A 23691-nucleotide genomic window follows, 5' to 3' on the forward strand; every position below is an offset into this window, starting at 1 on the left:
GCAAATTACAGTTATATAAAACGGCTAGATTTAGTGGGCAAGGTTCTGCTCCATCAGGGACGTCTCAGAGAATCAGACGCAACGGAAACACACTGTACGGTGCGACCCGTTCTCATTTTCAACTGGCCACACATGGACGCTTGGTCAGGAGTCCTTCGCGTCACTTTTTAACACGCTGACTACACTTTGACATAACCTAGGTTTCAGCAAAAGAACTACTTGGTTAGGTTTAAGTAAACAAATGTGTTTTGGGTTATAATAAGTGGTTATTACGTTGGACATGACGTTCAGAAACTTACATAATAAACTTTCTTGGGCTCAGTATCGTTTCAAATCGTTTAAACATTACGAGTACCAATTCCAGCACCATTAAAGAGATTCAAATACCAAAAAAAGTCCGATGATACCTTTAAAGTTATCGCGTACCAATACCCGGCCCTGGTACTGGTCGACTTTTGGTTTCACACGCCACACAAATAGCAGTCTCCTGTGTTTCTTGACCCAACTTGAGAAGTGTCAGGTCCTAAAGGCCACCACGTACACCTGCGTTTTAAATAATTGGACGCTAGCAGTCAGCTGATGAATGAGCCGCCGATGGCGACGCATGAATGAGCAGCCGGTGTCAATCAGCTAATGCGAGCTTGACTTCAGTGCTCTGCCTGAGCAGTGGCCCATTTGTTTCTCACTCTGCGTTGACTGTTTCTATCTGCCATAATGACAGACAGCCTTTGAATTATTCATAAGTCTTCTGTAATAAACACAGACTCTGTGTGAAACCCAGCCTCCTGGAGCTGTTCAATAGATACTTTGGTTCAAACAACCTTGAATGTTAACTTTGTGAGTAAGGATTTTTGTTTCCCCCCCCCCCCCAAGTGAGAAGCGGCTAACGTCCAGATAACTTTACCCATGATGCAAAGCAAGGTGTTTCTAACCTAAACAGTCAGTAAATAGGATCAATGTGGATTTGATAAACAAAAAAGATCAGAATGAAATCGAGATGTATGTCGTCCTCCTCCAGATGTTCGAGGAAGGATCGCTGCGAACGAGCAGAGGAGCCTCAGCGTTTCACCACCAGAGTGGAGCAGTGCGTCCGACTCTCCGTCCAACCCGACACCGTCTCCGTCACCATGTCGGAAGTGCAGGTACAGTGTGTTGGCGTATGTGTGTGTGTGTGTGTGTGTGTGTGTGTGTGTTGTTTGTGTGACGGGGGATAAGTGGAGGAGAGAAAGATGGACGGGACAAAGTGAGCAAGATAAATGTGAAACTAGAGCCAATATAGCTTGTTCTTGAGTCATTCCTGGCAATCTGTCCGTCAGTTTGAGGTTGAGCTGAAAAGTCACATCTGAGCCGATGTTTCTGTGTTGCTTACTGCTTACTGTAGATTGATTTAAATTTCACATTTCTCCTTTCTTTCCTTCTCCTAGTTGTCACTTCAGACGCAGAATGTTCCCAGTCTGTCTGCCGGAGTGAACTGCTCCTTCGAGGACTATGTAGAGACAGAAGGACGCATCTATGGTGGACGGATCTTCTGTCTGTCCCCTTCTACAAAAGCCGTGTCCCCCATCACACGAGACCAAGGTAAGAAGAAGAATATCCCAACAAAACCAAAATACAGAAATTCCAAGATCTCTGACTTGAACTTTCTCAACTTTTATTTCTTGTCAAGTTTTATTTCATAATGCCACTTTTCATAATGTTACAGAGATTGGTGTTGTTAGCAGTCACCAACCCCTTGATTTTCAGAAAATCATGTAAACCCTGTCTCTTTAAAGCTAGCACACGCTAGCCAGTTAGCTCCTGTTAGCTAAACCAACAACAATGTCAAAGTTATTTTGAATGAACCAATTGAAGGCCACAGCTGTAATTAATCACAGCACAGACACAGTAACGGAACCTTGTTTAACATTTAGCCTTACCTAGCCTGTTAGCTTGTTAGCCGGCTAGGTAGGTAGCCTATGTGGCCTTGATAAGCTAGATAAATGAAAATGACAACCTTGAGAAGTTCTGTGTGTGTGTGTGTGTGTTAATTTAACACACACACTATTGTGCTATTGTGCTAAATTACAATAGAATTACTATTATGTTGTTGCGCGAGATAACAGGTGCTAACTAGCTAAGTCTGGTTGTAAATAAGAAACGGCTGATTCATAGAACTTACTGCACAAAATAAACCCATAAATGTAGATGGGCTGTTGAAAGACAACCGCTGATAATATGGTGTTGTGTGGCTCTACGTAGGTGACCAACGTGTTATAAAGTTGTATCTGAAGTCGAAGGAGACGGGGAAGAAGTTTGCCAGCGTGGACTTTGTCTTCTACAACTGCAGCGTCCACCAATCGTAAGTGTTTTCTTTCAAACGGTGTGAATGGAGTGGAATTAGAAGTGGGATGAAAGGAGTGAGAAAGATCTTCTCAGCATTTCTGCGACACCCAGCAAACAGACTGCAGGCCGGTGGAAAGCATTGATCAATAGAAGGGTGACTGTGGTTCTCTCCCAAAAGCAATAATGCTAAAATATTGGCCTGCAAATAACTCCTATAATGGGGAACTGAGAGAACGGCATGCGACCTTTGCTAATTCATTATTCAATGTATTCAAGCTTTTTACAAATCAATTAGTTAATTAAATCTCAAGCAATAAAGGGACTACCGGTGAGTGAAATAATAAATCGATTCCTAACCATGCAAGACCCAGAAGGGCGGCCAAGCTTGGGAGGCTAAAACATGTCAGTCGTGTTTCTTGAAATTAATTGTCCCTAATTTTAGTATAGGAATACCGATTGGCTTTTCAGCACAGCAGATTTAGTTTCTTTTTTAGTTTTTTTTTTATATGCATGGCTGAATTTGTTGCTTAACGAAGAAAAGCAGGGAAGGAGAGAGACTGGAGAGACTACGTTTTTTAAAGAGACTGCTCTAATTTGGTGTCGATATTGTTTTTTTACTTGAGTTGATGCAATATTATTTGCAGTTGTTAGAGCTGAACAATTAATTGTTTTCTCTCAAAACTGCAATTTGTAAGATTGCAATGTTCACAGTGTGAAACCTTGAAGAGCTGTAGAGGTGATCGTTGTTTTCGTCGTTGACTGTTGTTGGCTCCAAGGACAACACACAGCTGTAGCTAATAGCTAATTAACGTTAATTAGGTGAAGGGGACCGGCTGTTGTCAGTACAATGTTATCTGCTCTCTGTGTGCTGGTGCTGTACAGTTAATACTCCTCAGAAGAGGCTTTTTTTCTTCTTTTTAAGAAACTTTATTGCGTTATTTTGATGTTTAAAGAGTTGTGAGTCTATCAGAGAAACGTTAGCAGCTAGCTTGACAGTGTTGAAGTGCAAGTGACAGACTGTGGTCTGAATCTGTGTTTTAGCTTAACACCTTTAAACTTTGAAGCACTTGAGGAGTCAGGGCTTTAAAGCGGTCTTTCCTTCGAGACATCTTTGCTTTTTCTGTTACGCTAACGTTAGCTTCAGCTCAGCTAGATGTTGCTAAATGCTATCACATGCTAATTTACATGTACGATGTATGATGTAGTTACTCAACAAATTGCATACAGTGTGCAACGTTTCATTTTCATTAAAACATAACTGACTATATTTTTAGCTATACTTACTTCTCAAGTTACTATTTACTCAATATGCATCCAAAGCTAGGCTACCTGTAATACACAAACCTTTCATAGAACGCGTTGTAAACCCTCGTAAATACAACAGTCAGGTGATAATAGAGACACATTTAATGAGTATTGGCAAATGTTTTTAAGAGAAAGGGGCTGATACGCCCAAAAAGTCACTAATTTCTGGCTCGATGCCGAACAAGTAAGTAGTTCAAAGCGTATCTCATTTAATGATGTAGACAACAGAATGCAGGCCTGGACTTTAAATGGCAATAAAAGTCATAGAAACATTTTGTCAAAAGTGGTTTGGTCTTCAAACGATTTTCAGTTGAACTTACACAAAGAGGGAAGGGGCGGAGAAGAGCGAGAAGCGGAGCAGCTGGGAGATGGGCCTGATAATGAATGAAGAATGTGTTCTTAATTGACCTGCCTTGTTAAATAAAGGTTAAATGAAAATAAATACAATGTCATTCCCTAAATGACTCTTGGCTGCTGCTCTGAAGTCGCTGAGATTCACTGTTACACACTCACTCACTCTCTCCAGTCTCCTCCACCTGGCACACACTCTCATCTCTCATTTAGGTATCTGCACTTTGTGTCGATACACCTGAAATGAAAATGCATCCGCTGCATACTCAAAAGTGGATTTCTCTTACTCTTGCCAAGCGTAGATTGATGACAGCGTTACTTCCTCCCCTAATGTTTACATCATTTAAAATATCCTAAAATGAGAATCCATTTAGGGCTTTTTTTTTTTCCCCCGTTTTTCTTTCTTTCCTTCTTTCTTTGGAGACGAGATGAAGAGTCAAAATATTAGGAAAACAGCCAAACAGCACTCTGTCTCTCAAATGTCCTGTGTGTGTTCATATGGTTTCCTATGTGCATTTTTTTCAATGCATCTAATGAACCATGAAGATTTAAAAGTAGCCCAACAATGCATTAAATCCACTGTATGGACAAGGAACTGACTTCAGACTCTGGTTCCTCTGTTAAGAACACTTCCCGAGCCAAAACACTGCAAAGACTTTATCACTCAAAACTACGAATTATGTCCATGACCTTCAATTCATGAATCACCAGCGTTACAAGCGACTTGTAATAAGCAGTGTGAAGTGCACTTGTCCTGCTTTGGTTCCCTTTCATGCCACCATCCTTCCCTCTAGACCCCCCGGCCCTCTTTTCCTCTGCTGCCTTCCCACCTTCCTCTTGTCTGCCTGTTACGTTCTCCTCTCCCATCCCTCTCTCTTCGCCCGTCTCTCCCCCCCCTCGACCCCGGCTCCTCTTAGCCCTTTCCATCCCCCACCGCCTCCCTTTTTCTTGCCCCTCTCTTGTTCATCAAGCCCATTTATTGCCTGCTCTCCGCTCCTGGCCCTGAATATATCTGCATAGTAATAGGCCGTTAATTAGCTCTAGCCGGGGTGCCTCTGTGTGGAGATCGCCATAATGGAGTGGGCTTGGAGAGAGAGAGAGCTCACCTGGGCCACTTGTCAGGGCCTCCAGGCCTTGTGCAGTGGCTTTGATTCATTTTGTGAACGTGTGTGTATGTGTGTGTATGTGTGTGTGTGTGTGTGTGTGTGTGTGTGTGTGTGTGTGTGTGTGTGTGTGTGTGTGTGTAGTATTCTGTTTGTTCCCTGTGAGCTAGAGAGCGCACAGGATGTGTCAAAGTAAATGCACCGTAGTGGATATTTATGCATATTTTTGTGGATGCACGAAGTGTTTTTCTCATTTGTGTGCGTAAGCGTGTGTGTGTGTGTGTGTGTGTGTGTGTGTGTGTGTGTGTGTGTGTGTGTGCGTGCGTGTGCGTGTGTGTTTATGCTCTGCTCCCCTGATTAACCAGCCCACCTAGCCCTCCTCTCACTCCTGCATAAACAGGCGGGCTGCTGTTTAAGCCTTTGATGTTGGCTCCGCTGGCCCCCACAGGACTCTGCAGGACTGTAAGACTACAGTGCAGTTATCGCCGCAGCAGCTGTAACGTAAACTCACATATTATACACCCCCCCCCACCCCCCCGCGCTGTCACCTTTCACTCCGGAATCTTTGACTCCGCCCTGCAGGAAGCCGTGGTGCGCAGTGGGCCGGCGGCGTTCAGCCACAGATAATGGAGTTCTCCTCGTGGGCGGGTGAAAGTGCAGCACGGTATCGACACTGATACACAAGCAGAGTAGCCCGCAGGCAAGCGCTGGCGGGTGGGAGGGGGAGGGGGCTCTTGCGCAACTTCACACGACCCCCGCTCGACCTGCTCAAAGGCGGATGCAGCACCTGCATCACCAGCCTCACGCGCTCTCACGCAAACAGGTGCACGCAGTCAGAAGGAGCACACACAGCAAATACAGCTGCAAGCTAGTTACATACTGTGTTAGAAATTAGCATTTAAAAAAAAAAAAATTGAGGTTTGGAATAGTTTAATTGAGCATGCAGGAGGAGGAATAATGCATCTTTAAAGAGAGACAAATGGGAGCTGGAGGGGAAGAGCGGATCAAGGAAGAAAAGTGGCGCTGGAGCTGGTGAAAAGACGAGCGACAAGGAGGCATGAAGAGGGAGAGAGAGAGAGAGAGAGAGAGAGAGACGTAAAGCAGAGGATTGTGTCCATTGTGTCAGGAATAATGCGTCCCACTCAGCTAAAAGGTTAGCGCCGCAGCCTCGGGCCACCGTGACCATTACAATATGAAAGGGCTCCGAAATCTATGCGGTGACGAGAGGCACTTATGGGAGGGGACCGGCCCACGCTCGGGCCCCCAGGCAGGGCTCTCACTTCCAGGCAGGCCGTTCAGAGACCCATACCTACGTTTTATATATATATATATAAATATATATAAATATATATATATATAAATATATATATATATATATATATATATATATATATATATATATATATATAAATATATATATATAAATATATATATATTTATATATATATATATATATAAATATATATATATTTATATGCTGGCAGCTTTTGGGATTATCTTGTCGGAAACAGTTCAAGGGTCAACTTTTCTGTGTTCACATGACAATTGGTTTGATTTTTGTGGCAAAAGTTGTGTTGGTTTCAATTGTTCAATACGTGTGACCGGCTTTAATTAAACTGGGGGTTGAGACTTACTGCTGTTGGATGGCGTAACAAGATGCAATCATAATGTATAATGACTCTGAGTCCCCAGTTGAGTGTCTTAACTTCTCATTTGGTTCCTGTTCTGTATAACTTAACGACGTATGCCTCATTTTATGGCCGCTCACTGTGGAGCTTTATTGGACAAAACACAAAGAGGGCTATTTATAGATCACACAGCACAGCCGGTCTCATAACACCAAGAACAACTTTATTTATGTGGCGCCTTTTAAAAAAAAAAAAAACAACAGAGTTTACAAAGTGCCAGCTCAGTAGATAACTACTGGATACTTCATTTGGATCGGCACTTTGCCGAGCGTTTAGATCCTTCCTCATTAGGAATACAATTGCAGCTCTGCCCGTGACTCCATCCACATTGACCAGAACGGAACGAGCGCCGTCACGCACCGTTTGTGCTCGCGGGCCATCGCTCACGTAGCAGCAGCTTTGTTCCATCGATCCGGCCGCGCCAGAAACAAAAGCTCGGAGAGGAGGAAAAGGCGTTTGACCCGGCTCTGTTGCAAAGGCCTTGTTAAATAGCAGTGGGGGGGGGGGGGGGGGGGTATTGACGACATTGCAGCAACGCAGCCACTTACCCGAGCCTGCCGTCCAGGCATTGACAGCTCAACCGTGGGACAGGTCTCCACTGCCCAGGTGACCCAGAGGAACGCTACCATGTCGACACTGGCGACGGCTTGCTTGCATGTGTGTGTGTGTGTGTGTGTGTGTGTGTGTGTGTGTGTGTGTGTGTGTGTGTGTGTGTGTGTGTGTACAGACACACACACACACACACGGCTGTGAATGTGTGGGCACACGTCCCTGCAACAAGAAATCGATGAACCCCGGGGTTAATAGTGAGGAGGAACTGGCTCACCAGCTCTACTAACAAACAGCAGACTGTTAGCATAACCTCAGTCCGCCTCGCTCCCCACGGAAATCCACCGGCATTGATTATGAACCTCCCACTGCAGTTCAGTGGAGTCTCAGCAGCTTATCGCTCAGCTATGTGAAGCCGCTGACACCCTGCCTCTCCAACGCAGGCTATTTAGGAGTTAACCCTCTGAAATCTGAATAAACCCGGGGACAGAGGGACAAAGACACAACGCGGATTAGACTGAAATCCAATTTAAAGTCTTTCTGGAGGCAGGGTGGCATTGTGGGCTGAGCATTGTCCTTCAGTTTAGAGGACCAGCCCCCACCCCTCCCCCCCCCTCCCCCTCCCCCCGTGATGGCTCATTAATGTGGTGCTTTTGCTCTAGACTTGTCAGAGAACACTTGTCTGTCAAACAGCGAAGGCGATTTGTTTTTCTTTTGACTTTGCTGTTAAAAAGGTTCCAAGTTAACCCCGTTTAGCAGCCGATTAGAACAGGACAGTGCTTGTTAACTGGACACTGGATCACTGGTGTGTTGTGTTTGTCACTAGCTAGAGTTTACTATGAACCCGAATGCAAACTTAACGTTAAAAAGAGACTTCTTGTAGCTTTAAAACTGAGTCTGACTGCCTGACTTCATCGCTCTTTAGACTGCGACACCGGTCCCGGCTCACCAGTACGTGGATTACATTCAGACTGATCATGTGGGTTCTGTACACTTTATAGTGGATTACTTTTTGTTGCTGTTCTGACAGCATGTACAGTTAAATGTACCATAAACAAAAGATCTCAATTCATGGCTTTAACATTAACAATAAAGACATACTTGGTCATTTGCTTATAACAAATGGATTTTTTTAAAGGTGCTTCTAGGTGTATTTTGTTTTGGCTTTTTAACAGAGTCCAGCTAGCTGTTTTTTCTTCCTACCCAGAGTCTTTATGCTAAGCTAAGCTACGCTAACACCCTGCTGGCTGTATAGCTTCGTCTTCCGTTTACAGCCACGAGAGTCGTATCGAGCTCGTCTAACTCTCGGCGAGAAAGAGAAGATTTTCCAAAAATGACACAGCAAAGACCTGAAGTAGAATTTAGCATTAGCCGATATTAACATGGAGCGCAGTCGGCAGTGCGAAGCAACATTTGCACATGAAATGTGTCGAGCGGCAGCCGGACGATGGGCGAAGGAGCGTGTGTGGGTTGAGTTGTAGGAGGCCTGCTTGAGCACAGACAGTGACAGCACACAGAGGACGTAGCGTGTAATTAGAGCTCGCTGTTCTGGAGCCAGTGAAGTGAAATTTAGCTCAGGAGTGAAAGAGAATGGACGAGCTTCTGAAAACAGACTTCTGTCAGTCTCTGTAATTATTGATTATTTCACTTTTAACTTCGTCGTCACCAAATAAAAAAAACAAACACATTTTGTGAAAACATTCACAGCCCGACATCAAGTTGTTTTCTCTGCTAGCAAAGACTTTGAACGAAAATGAATTAAGTCACGCTCCCACAGAACAAATTCAGAAAAGAATGCATGTGTACGATTGCTAAAATTAATTAATTTCATCACGAAAACGAAGCTTTGTTAAATTGAATCACTATTGAGTAACTGTTGACTTAACTTCCAATAGTAATTGTTGAGCAAAATCCGAACCTTTTGTGTTTTTGTACAAACATCCCATGCATTCCTTTTTTTTTTTTTTTTTTTTCTCCGGTAGCCATGATAGCCTTGTTTTTGTGTGGTAATCCATGTTGCATATATTCCTTTTGCTCGACTCTGAAGACTCTGAAGACGGGGGAAAAAAAAAAAAACAAGTGTTATATAAAAACGGGCTTATCTTGGTCTGCCAGCTTAGTTCCCTGTAAGCCTCCAAGCATGGAGAATAAGAAGAGAGAAGTGGATCGCTGAGGATTCTCTCCTGGTCTCTCTCTCTCTCGGCCTCGCTGACAGCCGGAATAAAGTCTTGAGGCCACGGCGGCGACACTCGGCGCTCCAACGCCATTCCTGCAGATTTGGCCGCAACCATTTGATGTCGCGCGAACGCGCCGATGCATGTCCACGCCGCGTCTGTCAGTGTGTGATATGAGCTCAGCTCGTACTAGCAGGCTTCTATCAGCGCGTGTTTTTAATGCTAAACATAAGGAGCTATTTAGAAATTGTGAATGGAAAACATCCAAAGTAGTGAAAAGTGTTCACAAGAAATATTCTTGATCATGATCTTTCATTGTGTCCTAAATGTTGTCTTTTGTTTTAATTTGTTCTCAGGCACTCAATATGGTTATTAAAGAATAATAATGTCCAATACATTTTTTATTCCAGAGTACCTGTTAATCCTACTGGCAAAACGGAATGATTTCTGTTGATTCTTTTACAGCCCGACGATTTTAAATATGAGGAAATTGTGTTTTTTTTGGTTCACATAAACACATAACAGATATGGATTCCTTAGATGATTTTTGATTTAAAAATATATATATATTTTTGTTACCAAGACCCACACTGAGTGGGACATTCGACAGTTGAAAGATGAACTTGTCAGTGTCTCTTGTGGTGACGCCGTTTCAGCTCTAGCAGCGACACGCTTTAGCCAACGCGGCTCACCGAACAAAGAAAAAAGGAAGCGGAAAGTGGAGGACTGGAAATAACATTTAAGCAGATTTTCTTTTGGTGACTGTTCCTTTAACAAGAATCATTAACCCTCATTGCTTTCTCTCACGTTCTCACCCGCTCCAGGTGTCTGTCCTGCGTCAACGGGAACTTCCCCTGCCACTGGTGCAAATATCGCCACATGTGCACGCAGGACGCCAGCGACTGCTCCTTCCAGGAGGGACGAGTCAACACCTCAGAGGTGAGGCTGCACGCAAACACACACGAGCGCCAACGCGCTCGCACAAACGCTCCACGCCCAGAGACTGAGACGCGCCGACATACGAAGCAACGCGCGATTACACGCACACGAGCACGGAACTGTGCCAAGGGTGCAGCTGGGACCTGCGCACCATCTGAGTGTGTGTGTGTGTGTGTGTGTGTGTGTGTGTGTGTGTGTGTGTGTGTGTGTGTGTGTGTGTGTGTGTGTGTGTGTGTGTGTGTGTGTGTGTGTGTGTGTGTGTGAATGAGTGCTGCTGTGCGTGGCCCAGCGGCAGCTGTTTTACTCCAAGCAGCGCTGGATTTATTCGCTTATAAACAGGTCGGGGTGAATGAGTATGCAAATGGAGGCACATGCCAACGTCCCCAATGTTTCATCTGCACGAAAAAAAAAAAGCTCATCTGTCCAGGAGCCGAGTCACTTACGATTGTCACCGTCTCTCACGCAAACGCAGAAACTCCCGCCGACAAACACAAGTGAACTTCTGTGTCTTCATGAAGTCGCACTTTAACACCTGACTACCTTCCCCTCAGCTTTGCCTCTATTCCAGGCAGAATAAACTCAAACTCAAGCTGTCAGTTCTCCCTCTCTCTCCTTCTGGGTAGGGAGGCGCACATATGTTTATATGTAGATGTATATGTGTTTGTATTTTTTAGAATGTCCCTCTGGTTGTATGGCTATTTGGATGGATAATTTGGCATATAAAAAAGACAGATATTATTCAATATAATACCATATGACCATTGCCTTTAAGGCTCCATTCACCACCTTTTTATGTGGATGTCCAATCAGTGTTAGTAAATGTAGTCCAGTGACCCAGTACGTTTCTCAGATCGTGCAACAGTGACAGAGACAGCTGAGTTCTGTTGGTGGAAGTGTCTAGAAATGCCTACATATCTAGGCAGGGCCTACATGTTCCAGGGTGCATTGCGCCCGAGCTTCCGACGCCTTGAGGGTCCCCTTCAGCCATATCCTCTTGCGCGGCTAATGCAGCCTCGGCTTCGGCCGTATACTCTGCCTCAAATAAATACGAATGTATCCTCGTCCGTAACATCCTCTGCGCTCATATTTGTGGGACGCCATTTTCATTGTCAGAAACGTAGCTAGTTTGCAACGCAAGCAGAGAGCCGGTCGTTCTTTCCCGCATCCGACTTCGTCACTGGGGCAGCAATCTCAGGGCACTGTGTGTGTGTGTGTGTGTGTGTGTGTGTGTGTGTGTGTGTGTGTGTGTGTGTGTGTGTGTGTGTGTGTGTGTGTGTGTGTGAGAGAGAGAGAGAGGCTAACATCCATCCTCATCTTGTTTGGAGAACCACACCAATTCAGCTTTTTTTTTTGTTTTTTCCTATTTTGCCTTCTGATGTACTCTATTCTTTTTTTGGTGCAGGCGTCGCCATGGTTACCAAGACATTATAAATGTCAGGGGGGGTGTTTTGCTGAATTTTGATCGACACACACACACACACTCACACACACACACACTCGCACACATGCCAGTGCCATCACCACATCCTTACACAGACTATTGTTCTCAACACCGCAGCGGGTGCAGAGGCTCTCGTGACGGATGCTGGTGGTGTGTGTGTGATGTCATCACATAGGTGTAACATTGTGAAGCAATGCATATGCGCTCTTGAGCCAACAGCGGTGGTTTTGTCATTGCACATTTATCTCCTCATAGCCTCGGTTTTGTTCCAATTTGCCAGTTCGTAGCCCCTGCCGAAAGCAATATCGCCCATCTCCGCCGCCTGAAAAAGTTCCCCCCCGTGTCATTAGCAGTAGGTTGCCACAGTGATTGAATTCACACTAGACTGGTTATCTTCCCAGAGGCATTTGTCATATTTCTTCACTTCATATCTGATACAAACCCGAAGCATCTGTGAATCCATACCACATCACCAAAAAAAATACACTTTTCTTCATTCAGTGTGTAAAAGTGAAAAAAACCCAACTAATGCATGGTTTGTTTTTTTCCCCCCCTCTTGAAGTGAATTTAATCCTTTGATGTCACTTCCTGGATATGTAAATATGTATATAAATCAGCTGTGTTGTGACAGCGGATAAACAGAGAGGCACATTAGGGGCGACCAGGCAGAAAATTGCCAGACTCGGAGAAACACTTGAGAAGGCCATGAACGGAAATGTGTATGAACTCGAACAAAAGACAGAAACAAACACCGGGACAAACAAACACGGAGACAAACAAATTCGCTCCGCTCCGACGAATCCCAGCGTTGGGCCGGTGGAGCCGACTGGGCCGACGCGCGGCCCGCGGGATGGTTCAAATGACTTCATCCGGATTCAGGGAAATGGGGAAAAAATAAGACAATAACAAAATAGCAACAGAAATAGTAATAGAAAAAGAAAAGAGGTTTGTTTGCATTCATTTTCCTGCAGAGACCCAAAATGGCTGCCAAGTAACAACCCCAGATGGGGGGCTTTGACCGGAAGTGACTGCTACAACTTCATTAGTCCTCACCTGAGCTGCTGGTTATTCCTCCACATGTTGTTGACATAACTATGAGAAGATCCCCCCCCCCCCCCCTTCTCACTGGGTTTGCACAGTGGAGGTCGTGATGCTGAGGAGCTCAGGAACACACAACGGCGTCGTCTGGCACAATTTGTTTTGCCCACAATGCAATTTCATCTGGCGAAACCCGCCCGCCTGTCAGGTTCGTGCGAGCGCACGCGACTGGTAGAATGCTTTGCGACGTGAATGATGTATTCCCACTGTGTCCCGCGCGAGTGTTTGTTTCGCTCTGATGTGTTCATCGAGACTTGAGTGAAGTCACCCGAGTCCGTCAGAAGAAGTGCACATTACGAGCCGCCGCTTGTTCCGCATCTGCCGTTCTGAAACAGTTTATTTAACTATCGAGGCGCTGACCTTTTCAATATGTGAAGCTGCAACTCATCAGCTGTGACTCTTCTTTTTTTTTCCTCTGCTCCCTTACCTAATTTCCTTCTTTCCTTACCTCCTTTCCTCCTCTTCTCAGTCCTCCTCCCTTTTCCTTCCCCCTTTTTCCCCCATTCATCCCTTATCTCGTGTTCCTCCCCTTCCTCCTCCCCTCTTCCCAGAAGCCTGACCTCCTTACGCTCAGTGCAGTACAGTAGGTCCATGATGCATTGCTGCTGCACAGGGGATTGAACCGCCGGCTTTGCAGCCTAGCCTCATTGATAATCATTAGCAGGCAGCGTTGGGCTCCGGATGAACAGAAGGTGAATATAGATATGGGGGATCGGTGTTAGCCTTTCGCGCCGCTAATTAGCGGATGAATCACCGTGATGGGTGAGTTGCTTGGATAGCCGTATCTTTCTGTCAAGTCACCGCGCTGCTGCAGGAACGCACGTGTGCACACCTTCGCCAGCCCCGCCGTCTCCCGTCTGATCCCTAACCCAGTGAGCTCTCTCCTCTTGTTCGCCCACTCCCTCATTCCTTCAACAAGTCAATTAGCCGGAGCCTGACAACCCTCTCTTTTTGTCTCTCAGCTAAGGGTGTCACAGTTACATCTGTCTTTCCGTCGCCGCCGGATCACAGGCTGCTACGCGGCTCCGAGTTGCCCGGCTCCGGGGCTCCGGGGCCGGGCCTGGCACGGAGCGAGCTTCCCCTCTCCCTCTGGGTCTCTCTGGCTGAGAGGGAAGGGAAGGGGGGGGAAGGGGGGGGAAGGGGGGCAGGGCTGCCTGCCTCTGATCGACACAGCTGTGTATGTGAGTTAGTGTGTGTTTGTGCGCACACGTGTCTGTGTGTGTGTGTGTGTGTGTGTGTGTGTGTGTGTGTGTGTGTGTGTGTGTGTGTGTGTGTGTGTGTGTGTTAATTATTCAAAGTGTATTAAAGCTTAAAGATGCATCTCCAGATGCCTCTCTGATCGCTGGCGTGTTTAATGGAGAGAGACAGATGAGATGAGAAGGGAGAGGTGGGAGCATCCCCAGCAAAACACAAGGGGAGGAGTGTGGCTGTGGCCTAGTTGTTAAGAGGAGAGGCAAGCTCGCTAATACGACCAGGGGCCTCATTTATGAAACTACAGCATGTGCAACACTGCACTTAAAAGAAAAGATAAAATGCCGTCTGCTATCAAGAGTGAAAGTTGCTTCAGAATAACCCAAAAGCTTAAGTTTAATAAACAGAATGTAAATGAAGAGATCCCTGGCTTGATGCCAGGGTTGTTAACTGTTTTCTCGCTCCAGAGCAAGGTCAGAGGTCACCATACAATGCCGCTAATTAAGCTCGTGTCTAGGAGCTCATTTTTAATTGTCTCATTATTCTAGAAAGGCGGCGGATCGGACTCCGCGTTTGTCCAAATGGCCAATTTGTCAACCAGGTTCACATTAATTGAACATGTTTCAGTCGCCGCACTCAAATGAGACTTGGGAGGATAAATACATTTTTAAAAAGTGCGACAGTAGAGATGCTAGAAGGCGGGGGATGCAGGAGGACTGAGGAAGGCGACTGAAGAAGGAAAAAGGGAGGAAGATGAAGGCCGATAAGGAGGAGAGGAAGACATATCAGAGTTGGATGGAGCGACATTACCAGAAGGAGAGCGAGCGAGCGAATGAAAGGAGGAGTGGGAGGAGGACTCTGGAGGTGCTTAACCATTCAGCAGATGAAAGGACACTCGAGGGGTCGTGACACCGCCTGTGCCTCGCATCTACTCAGCGATTCCATGTCATTTGGTTCACGCTATCTGCCCTACTTTTCCCGTCTTCGCTGGAAGCTCGGCAGCCGTTTCATCGGCGTGTTTTGTCTCAGTGTTGCAGAACGTTTGTCTGCCGAGCGTGAATAGGAAATATTCAAATGTCACCGACGGTTAAGTCTGAGCCCCGTTTCGTTCATACATCCTCGGTCGCTGCTTTACTCCTGCTTCACATACACAGCAGGGTAGATTTCACGCCGCTCCTGAAGCATCAAGTGAGCACGACTCGCACCTCTGGCGCGTTTCTCGGTCGTTTCTCGCCCGACCCCACTTCTCCCTCGCGCTAAAGGCTTAATAAACTTCACACCGCCATCCCCGCTCCTCCGAAAGGCACACGAGTAATCATATGTGGGAAATTAGTTTTGAAAGAGTTCTGATGGTGCTCTCTGTCTCAGTGGATACATTAAATGGCCATCAGACTGTTGAATGGTGCGCTGAGGCAGAGGGACGGGGGAATTAACTCGGGTATCGCTGCTCTTCACTGCATTGTTCTACGCTAACAGGCTGGAATAACCATAATATGCGAAGCGGAGGACGGAATCTTGATTATTTGAACCCTAAATGCATTCATTGAAGACCGAATGTGTCGGAAAAAAGGTTCTTTTTAAAGGGGACCTCCACCAATATTACTCCACAGATGTCACATGCGGTTCAACTGACCAGTCGCATGCAGCTGCCTGCATCAATCCTAAATGGCTGAAACACCCTTTTAGTATTAATTACGGTATAGTCCTGCTTGATTCTACCCGTATAGAAGCGCATTAATGCACTTCTGACCTCGATACTGAGGTTCAAATACATGCTTCTCGGTATATGATGTGTTCCACGGTGTAAAGGCTGTTGAAACGTTGTTACACATTATTCAGTTTCATTCTAACCGTGGTTATGTAACGCTGGGTCTTGATGACACATTTGGTTTCCGGCATTTCAGATAAAAAAAAAAGATATTGCCAAAACAAAATTGTAAAGAAATGGCAAAGTAGTGACCTAAATCTGAAAATGTCTGAAGACCCGACAAAGCATTTGGGCTTTGATAACACAATGCCACGGACAAATTTCAATCTAAATTCAAAACGTATTCAGGTTCGGTACCTGGAAAGATCAAACGTGTCTAAAAGGAAGGAAAGCTTTTGAACACAGTCTTGGTTTTTTGGAGAGGTAGTCGCACCCGAGGGCCACTCCAGCTCAACCAGTTCAAAGCGGAGTAATTGTGACCGCATCATTCAGGCAACACGTGATCGGATAGGTGGAAGGACAGATGGTGAATCAAAATGACTGACTTGTCCAGGTTGAGTCATTTTCGAGTGCGTGATTCATGCGACACAGGTGAAGACGGGGAGCACGACCGTCGTCCCACGTAAGCCCGTCATCAAGCCTGAATCTCTGTTCAAGTGCAGAAAGTGAAAGGTACCAGCAGCCGTTTCTTAGATTCCCCGTGTACGTCGCCGTACTTCCATTTTCCGCCGTGTTCTCAGTTCGGCTTTGTGGTTTGAAAAGTCGAGCGGCGGTGTGAATTCCTTTGAGCTCCTGACAGTATCGCTCCCCGTGAGACGCAAAGCAGAGGAGCGACAAGTCGCTTTTGATTTAAAATGATGAGGATAAAAACAATCGAGTTTCGCTCAAGTTTTCTAAAGTAGGTAAAATTGTTGTGACTTCCGATCGAGCTGTAATGAAGTCACGGCGTTGTTTGTGCTCATGCATTTATTTAAGTGTCAGAATCTCAAGTTCACAACAGCGTGAACTCTCCTTCTGTGTTTTATCTTCACCGCATCTTCCGCCTCGCTCCGTATCCCCCGTAGTAACCGGCTGAGAGGAGTGGGTGGACAAAGGCTTCTAACGCAGTTCAAAGTGTCTTTTATCGAACAGAAAGAGCTCCTAGTCTGCTGCGATGGGGGGGGGGGGTTTGCCTGCCTGCCCTCCTTCCACCTGAGACTACGACGGAGGAACTCGGGTCATTTGTGCAAAACAGATGAAACGACGTTCTCCCGTTGCAATGGAGCACAGGGGGGGGGAGAGGATGAGTCACGAATCCAGAATAAAACATGAAACGGGTCTCGCAGAGAGAAGCGATCGCTTTCAAAAGTTTTCTCGGCCCCGGTGAATTTGCACGCTTGACACCGCGACGTCTTTTGTTGTGAAGTCGGCCGCGTTGTGTCTTTCTTTTCCGACCTAGGACCTTTGGGACCAAGAAGCTCATTATTTTGTCCCAAGACTAGCGGAGGTAGTTGGAGGCAGATAACGGGGGAGTCGGTGCATTTGTCATCGGCTTCTTTCCACTGACCTTGAAAGGGTGGCTGATTCTGGGGTGGGTCACAGAAAGCTCTTATTACTCACTGGGTCACGGTCTAAACTGGGTTGCGAGCCTGTTTTCGGGTTCCCACATGACACGGAGCACTGTGTCATTTTCCCGCCTCGCAAGATGAAACAAAATTCATCAAGTTTTGATCCTGCGGGCTGTAAAGAAATAAAAAGAGGACACGGGACCGAGGCCGTCCTGAAGAGCTTCTCGTTATCTCTACTGGATCTTCTGTGTCACCCTCGGGAACACACACACACACACACACACACACACACACACACACACACACGCAAACGGATGTGTGTGTTTCTAGAGGCTCCTATCGATCCACCAGCTGATGCTTATCGGCTACATCCTCCTCTTTGACCATCCAGACCAGATAGCATCCAGATAGACACACAATCACACTTGGCCATCAGAGATAGCGCACGGGGCAATGCTGTTCTAATGGAGACATGTGGGAAGAAGAGCTCCAGAGAGGCACAGCAGCGGAGCTCCTTTCCCATCAGGCACGCTATCTTTTCCGTTGCTTGACCGCTTACTAGGCGCACATGGCTCAGTATTATAAAATGTATTATTATCTGCGTTTTGGTGGCAGGTGATTGGGCTTTGTCGAAGCTCCGATCTTTCTTCCGGACCACTGCGCAGTTTTCGGACGCATCAGGCGACCCACTGACACAGTTAGCGACTGGCTGGTGAACAAAGTGAAGCATTTAGCAGCTAAAGAGACGGATGTGTCCCTCAGGAGTCGGCAAGGACCACGGAAAAACTGGACAGTTGGCCATCAATTTAACAGCGTGATGGTATGATGGACTTGTTTTCATCGCCCCCACGCGGCCGACGGGGTGAGCTATCGCAGGTTCAAAGACGACACCGACCCTAGAAAGTCAACGGCGGCGCAGCAGCATTCCTCTCACGGAGCTGCTCGGCGCTATTCTCCGCTCCCGGCGCTTTGACACTAAAGCCAAGGTCACGGCGCACGACTTACAAAGCCGTCGGAGCGCTGTTCTGTTCACGCTGCGCAACTTGCTGACTCCTAATCTTGAGTCTTGAAGTCACCCGGAGAAATCACAGTTGGGGTCTCCAAACTACGTTTATGAACGACATGATTCCCTGATCGTTTTTCTGAATCGTTTGATTGATAAAATCCACAAAAATCTATTTATAGTAGATCAATATCTGGACATGAGAACCTTTGATTCGGTTATAGCCTTCGTCATAGGGCTGAAGAGCGCCGCTCATGTTCCTACTAATACACAATCCACATATCAGACATTATCATCCTGCAGCAGCGAGGCCCACTAGAGTATCGTAGCCGTGCTGATGGATATCAGTTTTGCGTCTGGCATTCTTTTGACCTCTTCACTTTTTTTATTTCATTTTAGTTTTTTGCAGCATTCAGTGCATATGCACAGCCACGAGGGAGGGCGTCGTATTGTGCAGCGTGTGCTCCGGGTATTGCAGAAATAGCTGGAGTTCATGATGCATCGGTTGATAAAGCTCCCTCCGCTTTGACCCGCCTTGTTGTTGTTGTTGTTGTTGTTTTTTTTTAATACGGGGGTTATACGTGACAGACAGGGAGAGATAAAGAAAAGAGTCGTTAATGCGGAGGGAGATAAATACTCTCAGATGGAAAGACGTGTCTGAATGGGCGGAAAATGTTTGAGGAGATCCATACAGATACAGCCTTATGGCCTGTCTGTGTGTTGATTGATGGAGGGATCTACTGGGATTACCTGCATGACCCACTGCCCGTTATTGTGGTATCCTCTGCTGTGTGTGTGTGTGTGTGTGTGTGTGTGTGTGTGTGTGTGTGTGTGTGTGTGTGTGTGTGTGTGTGTTACTCTCTGTTAGATTTATTCTCTAAGGGCATAAGTATATTAGCGTCTAGAACCGAGACATTGCTCAACAGATGACTCTTCCTCTGTCTCTCCTGGGAGATGTGGTCATCATATCAGGTCCTTTTCTTTCTTCCTCTGTGTGTGTGTGTGTGTGTGTGTGTGTGTGTGTGTGTGTGTGTCACAGCCCTGGTCGGTGGGGGTCTTTCCCCCTCCGTTCTGAAATGGTCCATTGGACTGTAACGCTAATCCGCGGGGACCCTCTATGTGTTCACTCGCACACATAGACAAACACACACACACACGGGGCTCCCTTCATCCATCACACTCGGAGTCTGTCGGCGCCGAGGCGAGGCGGCCTCACGGGTGACGGCCGGCAGCCAATCGGGGCCCTTCGCCTCGTCTCTGACATCACCGTAGTTGTGATGTCTCCATCCTGATAGAAAGTAATTAGAAGCGAGGGGAGAGGAAAGTAAACGGAGATATGATGTCAGAGCTACTTCTATATTAAATGTATTTTTTCATCTCATACTTGGTAGTTTTTCTTTTTCCTTTCATAAACAGTGTTGCCAAAAGCACCAGGACATTTCAAGTTCCTGAACATCACACTCCCAACTCCACGTCGCGTTCCAGCAGCCGACGAAGAGCGGTGAATTGTGAGGAAAAGTGAGGAAAAGTGAGGCTGTGGGGGAAGAGTTGAAAAGTGCATATGAAAATGCAGCAGAGCGTCCTATAGCCGCGGGCGTCATCCCAGCTAAATAAACAGCAGAGCAGGTAGAGGGGCAGAGGGCGGGAGGGAGGATCAGATGAAAGAGGTGAGGGGGGGGGGGGAGCGTCGAAGAACAGACCAGAGCGAGGTGCGGTGTCTGTGGTTGAGTTGTAGGAAATGAACATGACCTCGGATACAACTGTTCCATCCAAAGCCTTGTGCTTTTCATTGTGCAGCAGTTTATAGATTGACATCAGCCGAAGGTAACAAGATCCGACATCCGTGAGTCTCCGTATCCCCAACCCTGCACTTCCGTAAAGTAATGAAAAAAACCACATGATGCACTTGCTTCATACCGAACGGTTATTAAAGGGGGAAAAACTCACTTTACTGATTTGAATCAAAAGCTAAGCGTTACTGTTCAAGTGTCTGTCACAAATCTGCCCCTATTCACTGTGCAGGTCGCTACATTGACTCTAATTGTATGCAGTATAGCACCCTCACAAATTCTACAATGCGAAAAAAAGTAGGAAAGAGGTGAAGTGGTCACACAAAGCTAATAAAAGTATCGTTGTAAAGCGCACACCGGTTTCCTTTTTCGGTTTCGCAGCTAGATGAAATCAACGATGCGTTATTGGTATGTTATTCCACAGCCTCATTTTTTTATACAAGTACTCTTCATCGTGGTTTAAGTAAACGATTTGATAGTATTTTTTAGTAATTAAATGCATGTCCCATATATAGACCGGTTGAGTTCAGTGATTGAAAAGCCCGGGCTACTAAATTTAGTTTTACGGTACGTTGTGAACCCTGGAACCGTTCTACCACCTTCTACCACCGAATCTCCAATGTTTCCTCTGTGTACGACATGCTGTAGGCCTTTACTCACAGCAGGTGAAGTGATCGATACAGAGTAACCTGTGAAAAGAGATGCCCAACAACATCGCCCTCGAGATCTCAGTGTGCATATTTGCACATAGCGTACTTTTATCCCAGTTTTCTTGTTCAAAATGGCCACCATATAACTAAACACATTGGGAATATTTCAATCGGCTCCAAAAAAAAACCCAGTAGCCTAGGGGCTCCGGCACTGACCTGGAGATTTTATCATGGGAGTATGGCAGACGGACTCCTTACCTTCCCACCTTTGATCACAGTGTCTGTGTGTTTGGCCCCAAGGCTACTGTAAAACATTCCACGGGCTAAGGCTGCACTAGCTCACCGCGCAGAGCCAGAGGGCAAGATTTAGCTTCGGCTCGGTGTGTGAGGATAGCGTTGTGCATTTCAGAGCTAGATGTATCATAATTTGTGTGCGTGTGTGTCTGTATTGCTCGTCTGGGAAATATTTAAAATATATATATATATATATATATATATATATATATATATATATATATATATAATGTCTCCCATGTTGCAGAGCTCCGTCCCTGCCTCGCTCTGTTGGGAACTTGACCTCCTCGACTCTCATCCCCCACTTTAATAAACGAGTGTATGGCTCCCAAGACCTCGCCTCGTCTCCTCCCCTCCTTCCCTCTCCCTTCACCTCTCCTCACCCTTCTTCTGTTATCCGTGTTTATCTCTGCTCGTCCCCGCGTTGCACCGCAGTAAATTTATACCTCAACGAGGCATTTGTGTAGATGGTGTGTGTTCCGGCAGCAGCAGCAGCAGCAGCAGCAGCAGCTACTGCAGCTGCTGGGGGGAACTTCCAGCGGTCAGAACTGGTTAACTCTCAACCCCGGATAAAATAAAGGTAAAAAAAAACGAAACAAAAAAAACAAGGCGACAATGAAAGAGGAAGAGATAAAGAGAACGTTAAAAAAAGATCAAGTGAGAGCAAGAAAGAAAGAGGAGCGAAGGCGAAGGGATTAGAGGAATCCCCCAGGTAAAAGAGATTGTTGTGTCTCATTGTGTAGAACTGCGCCGCTATCTGATGCAGACTCGGCTCTGACACCTGTCACCACTCCTAATGAAACAGCTCCCACAATCCTCTGCTCCCGCATCTTTTGTCGACTCTTTCCCTCCCTCTGCGTGCATGCGTGTGTGTCCCACTCCTTTCCCTTCATGTGTTTGCGCGACTCTTTGTACTGTATATATATATATATATTTATATATATATTTATATATGCCTTCGTATGTGTGTTGTGCGTGTTATCGTGTTCCTCGGAGAAATGTGACGCTGTGCTTTTTACCCCGACACTGATGCATCAGAGAGAGAGAGAGAGAGAGAGAGAGAGAGAGAGAGAGAGAGAGAGAGAGAGAGAGAGAGAGAGAGAGAGAGAGAGAGAGAGAGAGTGACAGGATTTCCATGCCACAATTGGAGCAGAGGCTTGAACCCTAACCCTCCAACATTAACAACGACTAGCTACTTCACACACACACACACACACACACACACACACACACACACACACACACACACGCACACACTTTCCCTTTGCCTTCCTGGGCTTCTTTAGTCCTGTTTTCCATTTTATTAGAGGCTAGAAGCAGTTCATTAGCGGCCTGTCGCCATCTGTGAATACTTTAAACTTTAACAGTCAGCCTCACTAATTGACAATCTGCTTCACTGGGCTTCACTGGCATTGATTTGATCTCTTCTCTGTCTCTCTTCTCCTCAGTTCTTTCCTCCTCCTCCTCCTCCTCCTCCTCCTCCTCCTCTTACACAGCCACATTCACATCATGTAAAAAATATGAGCTGCCAACTGGGGGAAAAACCTGTTCATCCCGGCCTCCTACTGATCATTACAAGTAGCAGCTTTCACATTACCCAGCAGTGGTCATAAAGTGGACCGAGACAGTTGGCAGACATCTACTTCAAAAAACAGTTTAGTTAGTTTATGGATAGTTTTAAAGGTGTATTCATATTTTCCACACTTTCTTTTTGGCCACTTGGAGGCAGCAGCAGAATGACCCATTGTTAATGAGTATTAATACAGCAGCAAACACCTATTTGCCATGTAAAGATATAATGGCCGCCGCTCTGCATTGCGCTCGTAAAGCCGCTGATGAAGCCGCCGTCTTCTCCCTCAGGTGCTGTTTGCACCGTTGGCACAGTTAGCTGCTAGCCACCGGCTCGGCCGTCTCCATGTTGAGAGCCATGTGGATTCAATTGCTTCGCTCTTTGAATTCTGTATCCATTATTAATGACATAACGGGATGAATGTGTTACATGCCACCTCAGTGCGCGCCGCAAATATATTGGATCATAGAGGAAAAACACCAGTGTGTTTGATTTGTCCACCTGTCACCTACCCGTCAACGCTACCTGGCCGAGGTGTGTCTCCTGGTTCCATTATGTCCAAATCTATCTATCTCTCTCTCTCTCTCTCTCTCGCTCCCCCCCCCACGTCTTCTCCGCCGTTCCCAGGCCCAATCTGCAAGTCATTACCGATGCTCCATTAGACAGCACCTCAGCACAGAGCAAACTCGTATTGAGATCACCCTGCAGATCATGAGGGCTGCTGCTGCTGCTGCTGCGGCGGCGGCTTGACTTTAGGTATTCACTCCTGATTAAATAGAATGCAGTTCCCACTGATTTATCATCGGCGATATAAACGTTTCGCTATCCTAATAGGAAAATTATAGTTCGCTTAATGGCGCTTAAAGTGGAAGACGTCTTCATTTATATATTCTAGTTCGGTATGTGTATGGCCTGTATGATTGTTTAGAGCATCTCCAGAGGAATACCAAACACGCATTAGTGGATGC

The 23691-nt window shown here is 46.2% G+C and overlaps 1 protein-coding gene across 2 annotated transcripts in view; it reads left to right on the forward strand.

Moving 5' to 3' along the window:
- LOC137889371 (plexin-A1-like) overlaps positions 1 to 23691 on the forward strand; it is a 203235-nt gene that overhangs the window by 95046 nt on the left and 84498 nt on the right. For both annotated transcript variants that reach the window (XM_068733206.1, XM_068733207.1), the window contains exons 5-8: positions 1019 to 1142; positions 1425 to 1578; positions 2239 to 2338; positions 10317 to 10431. In XM_068733206.1, the coding sequence (XP_068589307.1) occupies positions 1019 to 1142; positions 1425 to 1578; positions 2239 to 2338; positions 10317 to 10431 (493 nt within the window). The remainder of the gene's footprint in view (positions 1 to 1018; positions 1143 to 1424; positions 1579 to 2238; positions 2339 to 10316; positions 10432 to 23691) is intronic.

This window comes from Cebidichthys violaceus, unplaced genomic scaffold, assembly GCF_023349555.1.
Source record: "Cebidichthys violaceus isolate CVI_PGR_0920_01 unplaced genomic scaffold, fCebVio1.0.p SCAF_6, whole genome shotgun sequence".
Taxonomy (NCBI): Eukaryota; Metazoa; Chordata; class Actinopteri; order Perciformes; family Stichaeidae; genus Cebidichthys; species Cebidichthys violaceus.